At 34.5% G+C, this 10,903-nt stretch overlaps 1 protein-coding gene across 1 annotated transcript in view; it reads left to right on the top strand.

The window, feature by feature from the left end:
- Dnajc1 (DnaJ heat shock protein family (Hsp40) member C1) overlaps nt 1-10,903 on the top strand; it is a 199,159-nt gene that overhangs the window by 72,742 nt on the left and 115,514 nt on the right. Inside the window, exons 2-3 of the mRNA XM_008831717.3 lie at nt 5,382-5,483; nt 5,988-6,034. Of these exons, the coding sequence (XP_008829939.1) occupies nt 5,382-5,483; nt 5,988-6,034 (149 nt within the window). The remainder of the gene's footprint in view (nt 1-5,381; nt 5,484-5,987; nt 6,035-10,903) is intronic.

The raw sequence follows: 10,903 nt of genomic DNA, 5'->3' as shown, positions 1-10,903 counted from the left end.
ACTAGCATTAAAAATGAGTTTTTCTGAAGGAAACAGTATATTTTAAAATGAAAGGGAGATCTTTTTTAAAGGCTAAAACCTCATTCAATTTTATGTCTTATAGGGTTTATACTGAGTACAATAATGTATAACTGTATTAATTCAACATTGTGAACCTAAAAATTACATCCAATTTTGAAAGAGATGCATCTTTGCTCTGGAAACTGTTACTATGTCAATGCTGTTGTAATGAAATGCTTCTACTAACTATGTGGTTATTAAATAAAATTAAAAACAAACCAAAAAAAGCTTTGTCTAGTAGGTCAGATGTTTACACTTTATCTGTATACCAAACAAACTTTCCTCTTTCTTTTCATGCTTTATCAGTTTGTTTCTGTGTGTGTGTTGGGGGGGGGGTTGTTTGTTTGATTTTCTTTTTTTTTTTTTGGGGGGGGGGGGTTTGGTTTTTTTTTGTTTGTTTGTTTGGTCTTTTTTGCAGTAGGATCTCCCTGTAGCCCCAGCTGGCCTGGAACTCACTATATAGAATGGGCTGGTCATACAGAAACTGCCTGCCTCTGCCTCCTGAGTGCTAGGGTTAAAGGTGTGTACCACCATGCCCAGCTTATCATTTTTTTGTGTGTCTGTGATAGTAGACATTTTATTTTACATTTATTTACTTATTTATTTGTTTATTTATTTATTGGCCTTTTTGAGACAAGGTCTCCCTGTAGCCTCAGCTGGCCTGGATTCACTAATGGAGACCAGGCTGGCCTTGAACTCACGGAGATCCGCCTGCCCCTGCCTCCAGAGTGCTGGGATTAAACGTGTATGCCACCACGCCTGCTGATAGTAGACATTTTAAATATATGACATGGCAATTATATTCCCACCTCCCCAGAGTTTGTTTATATTACTTGTTGTGGTTTGTTTTCTTTTCTTCCTTCCTTCCTTCCTTGCTTCCTTCCTTCCTCCCTCCCTCCCTCCCTCCCTCCCTCCCTCCCTCTTTCTTTCTTTTCTTTCTTTTTGGTCTTTTTGAGACAGGGTCTCCCTGTAGCACCAACTGGCCTGGAGCTCACTATATAGACCAGGCTGGCCTTGAACACACAGAGATTCACCTGCCTCTGCCTCCTGAGTGTTGGGACTAAAGATGTGTGCCACCACGCCAGCTGGTTTGTGCTGTTTCCAATTTTATAAAACGTCCATTCTTGACTGTGTGTAGCCATTGGATTCTGCTTAGATTAGGGTTAGCTAATAATTTGGCAGATTTCTCTTACATACTTGGACAGGGGAGGACAAAGAAAAAGAGAGGAAGAGGAAGAGAAGAGAGATGACAGACATTCCAGTCATTGCCAGTGAGCTCTGTATATATGTTGGACCATGCTTTCCATGTTCAGCTGAATAGTTTACAACTCTTTCTTAGCCTTCACTTCCTCTGTATTTAGAACTTAGATTCACCAAAGGTTAGACTTTAGAGCCTTCTCTCTTCTTTCTGAGCTAGTGCTCTGCTCTGGGCTTCCAGTTTCCTAGGAATGTGAAGGAGTGTTTTAGACATTCCCTGGAATATCTCACTCCTCACTCTTTCTTCCTAAGTTTTGTGATTTTCCATTATTTGACCTGACAATTCTCCTTTGCCTACTTCAGTTTTCCTTTAAAAATTTTTTTACATTTTTTATAAATAAATAAACTTTTATTTATTTTATGTGTCTGTGTGTACATGTGTGGGCATGTGTGTACTACAGCACACTTGTGGAGGTCAGGGGATAACTTAAAGTAGTCAGTTCGCTCCTTTTACCGTGGGGATTCTAGGGTTCACACTCGGGTGGTTCAGGCTTGGCCACAAGGGTCTTTACCCACTTAACCATCTCACTGGCCCTCTTTAAATGCTATTGACAAATCCAGCAGAGTTCTACACTTGATCAAATAAAAGCAGACTCTTTAAAATGTCAAGAACAGAGAGACAGGTCAACACATCTGTAGCTCTGAGAGCAAGGTCAGCTGTGCTGCTTCCTGTGCCAAGAGTGCACACCAAGAACTTGGGCTGGCATCTTCAGCACCTTACTGACAGTCAGCACAGTGAAGACTCTTAAGTGCTTACCTGGAGCATAGACTTTGGTTTCCAGAGTTCAGATAAAGTTGATTCTGACAATTTTGCCAGGTTTCTGTGGAGGGTAGCCCTTAGAGTTTTCTATCCTGCCATTTTTATTGCATTTCATCACATTGTTCAACTTTGATGAGCATGTATTATATTCAAAAAAAATTTTTAATAGTGACAATATGTCTCTTCTTTGCAGAGGCTATCCAAGTGTTAAGGTAATTCATATTTTGCTTGCATTGAACTATATCACATGTAGAAGGAGTAGAATCATGGCAAGTTAATCCGGTAGATTTCCTGATATCAGCAGTGTTGAAGATGGTCAACTAGCACATAGCCCTGTCAAAAACTGCTCTATAAGCCAAAGATATAAAAGGTCTGTTCTGCTGAATCGAAGAGATGAGTGGTCTGAACTCACGTCTCATGTCTCTAATAGAATATAACATAAAATGTTTTTGAGAAGTCAGCACATATCAGAGTCTTTATCTTTAAAAGATCAATTGGGAGTAGTTTGGTGCTGGGTGGTATTTGACTATATTCGCAGCTATTCAAGAGACTGAGTCAGGAGGATCACTTGAGCTCAGGGGTTTGAGGACAGCCTGGGCAACACAGTGAGACCTCGCCTCAAAAGGCTCCAACCACAAGAGGAAGAAACTGAGCTTCACTTGGGCATGCTCACATTATGGTTCTGTGGATGAGCATGTTCCCTGTATTTATCAGGTAATAAGAAAGTAGCAGTTACTCTCACTGCCTTCCCAAAGCTTCCTCCCTCTATGAATTTAAGCTCAGATCTGAAGTTAAGCAGTCAACATAGAGAGATCTGATTCTGAAGTAACATTTTTTGTATTCTGTTTGCATCTGCGTGCAAGCAGTATGAATTTGAACATATTACTTAAACCTCTCCCTGCCTTTCTTGTAAAATGGGCCCAATAATCACTGTACTTACACAACAGGTTTGGTATGTGGTCAAAATAAATATTGATTAAATGCCTCACATTAAATAATATGTAAGTTACATTAATGTACAACTTATCTAGAGGATGTCTTTTTAGACAGTTTGAAAATCCATATCCACATATCCACTATGATAGAGCTTATCGGTGAAGTAACTCTGCTAGGTAGAATTTCAAGAGGAAAATCCCCAGTGTTTGTGTGTAGCCTGAGAAGCCAACTCCTTGTCTGTTTTTGTAATTGAATGAAAAACAAGAACCTGAGGTTATACCTACTAAACACAATGATCTCTGAATCCAGTGAGAGACTGACATGGTTTGGAGATAAAGCTAAGAGATGGGAAAACACAGTTAATGAAGGCTCTTGGTAACTTCTGAAGGTGTTGAAACAGGAGAACCATTGGGCCATTTTATATTTGGAGTACATACTGTGGCAGAAAATTGGAGGATTGGGATCAGAATGGCAAGACAGAAGCAAGGAAATGCCTTGAGTAACTAATAGTCATTTTTATTTTCAAAAAAGTCATAGGTGTTATGTGCTGAACATGATTTTATACTAAATATATCCTTATATTTTATAAGCAGTCTACTTTTGGGATTTATCTGATATATTTGTATTATAATATAATTAAATTTAAAATCCCAAGTAGAGAATGATTATTCATGACACTTGAACTTTTTGCATGACAGAATGATTCATTACACATTTCCATTAAACAACCACCAATTTCTAGTATACATTACCTATAGTCTAATGTGGGAAGCAGCACATCAGTTTCCCTAAGCAAATTTAAAATGGAAAAAATGCAAACATATCACCTGCAAAATTTACTCTCTTGATTCTATGGCTCCTCAGCATTCCATAAGTCACCAAAGTATTCATAGCTAGGATAGCATACCAGCCTGAAGCAACAAGCCCCCAGAGACTTGCGGGGCGGAAAGTAGTGGCTTCTAGATGAAAGCTTGACAGACTAATTGTAGCTGCTTGCTTGCTTGCTTTCTCTCTTTCTTCTTCTTCTCTCTCTTCTCTCTCTCTCTCTCTCTCTCTCTCTCTCTCTCTCTCTCTCGATAAATAACTGTCAAACAAAACTTAATAGGCAGCTTTTTTATCATTTTGCCTCAAGAATGTTTTTAAATACAGCAGAGATGAAGTCTTTTAATATATTTTATTATTTTTACTTTATGTGTATGAGTGTATTGCCTGCATGTATGTGAGTGCACCCATGTCATGCAATTCCGCGGAGGTCAGAAGAGGGCGTCGGATTCCCCTGGAACTGGAGTTAAGGACAGACAGTTCATAGCCGCCATGTGGATGCTGGGCATCGAACCCGGATCCTCTCTAAGAGCAGTCAGTGCTCTTAACCATTGAGCCATCTCTCCAGCCCCCAGAGATGAAGTTTTAAACCTAATTTGATAGTGTCTTTGTTATTGATATGTATTTATTCTCTCCATGTAGATGCTGTTTTCTTACCTGTGTACACAAGATCACATATTTTTGTTCAAATTGCTTTTGATTACATACAGCTTTTTAAATATAATTTTTTGACAGTTTTGTACATGAGTGTTGTATTTGCATTATTTCTACTCTTCCTGTTCCCCTGATTGCATATAATTTTAACATTCACCTAATCTAAATTACTGAACTATTATGATCTTGTACATATTTAAACTGTATTAGTAATTCATGGATAATGGGCAAATTTGTTTGTCCAAACCAGACTGAGGAATCTGTACAATGGTGAAAATTCAGTTTAAAATACTAAAAAATGTTAAATACAATATACAAAACTATATAAATTACAGCTATTTTTGGACAAATACAAATTTAACTCTCTTAAAATACACTTTTGGGTTTTTTTTTGACATGTAAAGTTGAGATTTTGTAAGTTGTTGCTGGATGGTAAATTAAATATAAATAACTTATAGTAAAGAAACTATACATGATAAACCTGGGATTCAGAAACTGGTTTTAAGATTCTCAGATATATAAAGACCTTCTTTGAAGGCACACAGATGTATTAATTTTTAATTTGTTTCTTTTTGATCTCTTAATTACTGAAAAAGATTTATTGGTTAATTTTAGGGAAGCAAGTGTTTGAAAAGTTTTGCCAAATGCTGTCTTCTTTAAATGACTCTATGGTAATGAAAAGTTAAGAAGAGATCCAAATTAGATTGAATAATTGTTCAGTCATGTGGGCCAGGCTAGCTGCAGAGCGTGGTTGTTAAGCTGATTGCTCAAATTACATTGCCCGGGGTCTTGCACTTGGTTGGCTGTCTTCTCAGATCTTAATAAGGTTCTGGGAATTTCTCTTTCTGACAAAGTTTGCTTTGTATTTTTCCCCCTCCCCCTACCAATCCAGGATGCTTCATCTGCAGACATCAGAAAAGCGTATCGTAAGCTTTCACTAACTTTACATCCAGACAAGAACAAAGATGCAAATGCAGAAACTCAGTTCAGACAAGTAAGTGAAATGTTAATTTTTAATATATATATAAATATGTAAATACATAGTGACAGTCGTATTATGTTTATGATAGATATATTAACTTACATATAGAATATTTTCACTTGAACATGAAATAGTCTAAGTATATGACATTTAGATTTTTATTAGTTTTTTTCAGTGTAATACTTTACCGACATTTTGTTAGAATTTCTAAGTTGTTGGAGGCTCATAATTGTCATAATTTTCTTGTCAAAATTATAGTTCTTGCTCTTAAAATAGGTTTTAAGTCAATTATTACTTTTGCATCTTTCACAAAAATTCATTTTAGTATCAGATATTTTTTAAATTTTGTAAGGTACTTCCAAAAATACAAAATGTTGCTTATAATTAAGATTTTGACTGTTTGTTACATATACGGGCACATAGGGTTCTCTGCATGCGCATTATAGAGCCTTTGCCTCCTCTGTGATTTCTGATCGTTGAAAGTATTTTTACTTTAAAATAATGCTTCTATTTTAGTTGGTGGCCATTTATGAAGTTTTAAAGGATGATGAAAGAAGGCAGAGGTGAGTGTTGATTTGAATTTTTAATTAAGATGGGAAATTTTCATGCTACAGCTTTTAAAAGGAAAGAATTACGTCTCATTTAATTGGTTTTTGTTTCTTCTAAGAAACATATATTTACAAATCTATGTTTAGAACAGAGTTCATTTTTATTGCACTAGCGAATCACTAGGTTGATTCACTACTTAAAGACTAGGATCATGAGTCATAACGTTAGCAAGTTTTGCTTCATTAGAACAAGTTTTTTGCATAGGTGTTCATGTCCTTGGAAATAACAAGTACTACTTGACTTCAACCAAATGTCCATTCTTTGCGATGTGTCATTAATGACTCCTATCTATAATTGGTGGTCCCACTGTCTCTATGCCCCCTTCTTCCTTAAATGTTTTAAATTATCCTTTTAGTAGTAGCCACATTAGTATACTTTCCTGATGTTTCTTCACTTCCCGAATAACCCAAGTTGTAAGAATAGAGTTGGATGAGCTGTAGATGTGAGTGGAAGAAAAATGCTCATCTCTTCCTCATTTCTTTTGCTTCTTTCCCTTATCTGTACTCTGTTTCAGTGATTCAGGTCTCTGATAAAACCTCAGTAGAGGCAGCCCCTCAATCAGACTTTCCTGTGCCTGTTTCAGAAGAGCATTAATGTCCCTAGGTAGTGGTTTATAGGGTCAGTGACTCACAGGAGATCCCAGAGGCCCCTTTCCTCTACTGCAGAATGTGTGGAATGTAGATCCAGTTGTGGGGTCTCTCAAAGTTTAAGATCTATAGTAAGAAACATTTTAAATCATCCTTCAGGATGCACACACAACTGAAATAAAAGTTTCCAAAATATTTATTGCAGATCACACAAACTGATTTTTCTCTTCTGGGCTAATTATTCTTTAAAAAACAAATAAACTAAACAGCAATAATGCTGATTGTGGTCCCAAAAAGTTGATTTCATGAGATAATAGTGGAAGTTTGAAAATGTTGCTGTTCAGTAAAAGAGTACATTAGCAAAATACCCAGATATTTGGGATTTATGCTCAAGCCAGCCTAAATGTCTGTGAGTCTAAAGCATCTTAAAGACAACCCCCAGAATTATGCTATGTGACATTCTAAATTTTGCTTCAAACAGCCCATCTGGAGTTATTCTACAACCTAAAGTGGCTAGCCACTGCTCCTAGTTCTCATCCTTACTGTTTAGTTTGAATACCTCAGTTCATCAGATTGTAGAGCAGTGATTCAACACTCTCTTAAACTTTCTTTGCTTTATAACAAGGATTGGCATTGGTCCAGGTACCAGAGCAGACATTCCTCTGGTTTGAGATAATCTATCATGTTGAAAGAGTCCTATAAAGTGTGTTGAAAGAAGTATTGGTCATTCTGTGCGTATTTTCTACTTGATTTCCTTTAGTGAACCCCTAGTTTTGTTTCACACAAGAATGCATTTGTAAAGATAACTTGCTTTTTTTCTTCCAACATCTTTAGCGTCAAATTTTGTCTTTTTGCTGGTCATTATCTTAGAAATCAGTAAACTTTGTAATAATTTCTTTCAATTACTAAAATTATTTCTATCTTTTCAGAGCAGATTACTTCTTTCTTGTCAGTTGTTTCTGTATTAACATAGACTCCTCCTGACATTATCACTCTAGGATTAGTTCCCTCTGCATTACTTTAGCGTGTTAGTAGGAAAAAATGGACCTGACAGTTACACAAACATCTGTAGTATTTATACCCCTAGAGGCACAAGTAACTCTTTGGTAACTGGTTTTCCTTGAGGCAAAAATCTTAACTAATCAAGCTGAGAATCACTCCTCTAAAGCTTGTGCCTGAGGCCAGGTGACTTGGGAGCATTTAGACATCTAGGAGAAAGAAGGCTCTACAGGGCTTTGTAAGTGAGGCTCCAAACTCATGAAAGACAAAACAGTATCTTATACAAAATAACTTTTGCTGACACAACTGTTCATCATAAATATTCACTGAACAAGTGACTTTAAAAGTGTAACCTTGTGGGCATTTACAGTTTGAGAAAAATGGTCATAGATATGTTTCCTGCTTATTTTTCATACATGTAATTGTGCTTTCACTAAAATCAGATACATTATTTATATTTTGGTAGTAAAGGGAATACAGTAAATAAATTAGCAAGTGGAATAACCATTTTTTTCTTAAGAAAAAGACAGTTTTAACAGCCTTATTTGGGTAAAATTGTATATTATAGAAATCACCTGCTTTAAGTATACAATTTAGTGATGTTTAATAAATGTACAGAATTGTACATACTATCACTGTCACCTGCTTTTTGAACATTTGCATTCTTCAAAAATGTCCCTCAAATCCATTTGTAGGCAGTTCTCACTATGAGCTCCAGCCCCAAGCAATCATAGATCTGTTGAGTGTGTTTATAATTTGCCTTTTCTGTACATTTCTTATAAACAAAATCATACAGCATGCAGTCTTTCACATCTGACTTCTTTTTTTTTTTTTTTTTTTTTTTTACTGAATACTATTCCATTGTGTAGCTATACCATTTTTGCTTATCCACTCACCATTTGATGGTCTTATGGATTTTTAATGCTTTTCATTGGTAAGCAATGATGCTATGAACATTCACATAAAAGCCTTTGCTTGGACATGGATTTTGTTTTTTGAGTAGATTCCTAGGAGAACATTTGAAAAACTGTTAAACTTCTCCATCCCTCAAAGGCATAGATTTTATAGCATGGAATTAACAGGTTTTCCTGGTTAGTTTAAGGAACTTTAGCATAGCAGCCTTTCCTGATCTCTGTAGCTTGCTAACTTAAGGGACTTGCAGCCTGTCTGTGTTCCAACATCAGTTTCTGTACAGGTTCCCAGAGTATTACCTAAAGTTCTGAGTGCCAGCTGCTACATATGTGGACTAGATTACATTCTAATAATAGTAACATATTTACTTTTGTTTAAAATATATTCTAAATTTGAAATAATATTTCTGTTAATCTAATTGTACAATTTAAAATTTCTTTTGTCTCTTTTATTTAGATTACACTTGTAAAGAATTGTTTCTAATTTACCAAATAAAACCATGTTTTATATGCAAATACAGTTTAAAATATAGCATTAACCTTAATCATCTAAAATGTTTATCCATTACACATTCGTGGTGAATTTGATTACAGACATGTTCAAATTAAAGTTAGCATCTTCCCTAAATTAGAGATACAAGATACCTTATAAAAAATGCTGTGTGCCATGATTTTTGGCCAATACATACGTAAATATTTTTAAAAATATGAGAGCAGTTAATTTAGTCTTGTTTCTGGCTTATGATTTCTGTATTGGAGAGCTTTAAATATGACCCGAGTGAAGACTGTGTTGTTTTTTAAGCTTTATATGATAGGAAATTCATAGTTTTGACACATGCTGGAATTATTTCTTCATTTTCATACTACTAAAATTTTCATTTTGATTATATATTTGTGATTTTTGTTTTTATTTTTAACTAAATGTTTTCTGCTGGTAATTAAAATTTTGATTTGTTTTCCAGTATTTATTTTAATATTAGATTAAGTATATGTGATAAATTATGGGTTCCAGTATGGAACTTAATAATGATTATGCAACCATTATTTTATGTTTATTATGTACATTTTCAAAAATCAAATGAAGTAAACATATGCTAAGTTAAATATGTAGAAAATCAGTGTTTTAAATTTCAAGAAAATGCCTTTATAGTTCATATGATTTTTTTTTGCATTAGTGATTTTTTTTTTATAATATAGACTTGCTTCTGTGTAACAAACCACATTTATATATTTGTGCATTCTTAATCTGGTTTTAATGCATAGTTTAGAATAGTTTGTATCAGACTCAGAGAGCATTTTAGCAGTTATGTATTTAAACATAAAAAAGCATAATAAAGTGATGTTTTTAAATTTTGTGTTGTCAACACAATGTTTTTCTTAAATAACTTATTAAAAGTGTGTGTATTTTAAGAAGTGTTTTTGTCTTTTCTGTGTTTCACCAGGAAGGTAGTAATTTATCTTTTACCAGCATACATTCTAAAAGGTGAACTATAATAGAAGCTATCTTCCCTTCAAATGGCCAGTCGTGTGAGCCATAATGTTCATTGATAGTAAAATCAATAGAGCATTGACTGCACGCTTAATCCTTGGGCACTGTTGTTTAGAGTGGCAGACGTAGCCTAGTAAATATCTGGTGCTTAATGTGTTCCATGCATTTGAATTTGGTTGTACATTACATACAGTTTATATGTGTGATAAAATGGTAGTTTTTAACAGTGATAGTGATGAAATATTTGATAGAAGATTCTCAGTTATGAGTCCAAATATGCTTTCTTCCAAAACAGTTTATGTCCAAAGCAATTTTAACACTTTTATTAATGCCAGCACAGAGTCATCTCCACTTTCTCATATTTTTATTAATGCCCATTCTTTTTAAAAGTTATCCTATGGGAGAGATTTACTGAAAATAATGATTTTTAATTACTTTTATTTCTCCTCAAGAACTCTGAAGCAGAATTAGATTTAGAATAAACATAGGACTTCATTTGAATGTGTGATATTGTGTATACTAATTGAAACCTTTTTACTTCAGTAAATTAAAATGAGCAAGTTTTTAAAAGATAGATTTAAATACAAAATTTGAAGACAGAAGTAAGTTTTTTAGGAAGTCATGATATATCTTATATATTATATCCATAATATATCTTGAAATAAACATTTAAGAAATGGTACAAATACTGAAAAAGTATTTAATACCAAATTTTGTGTGGCCCTGTCACTACGAAGCCATGTTGTAATTTGACTTTTATAAATATCACCTTCTTTACTATTTGGTTATTCTGATCTAGTAGTATTAATAACTAAAGTTGATTTAAAAGTCAGGTTT

The sequence above is a fragment of the Nannospalax galili genome, unplaced genomic scaffold (assembly GCF_000622305.1).
Source record: "Nannospalax galili isolate Female #2095 unplaced genomic scaffold, S.galili_v1.0 scaffold14, whole genome shotgun sequence".
In the NCBI taxonomy this organism is placed as follows: Eukaryota; Metazoa; Chordata; class Mammalia; order Rodentia; family Spalacidae; genus Nannospalax; species Nannospalax galili.
The sequence above is the reverse complement of the archived record's forward strand: the minus strand, read 5'-3'. Positions and strand labels throughout refer to the sequence as shown.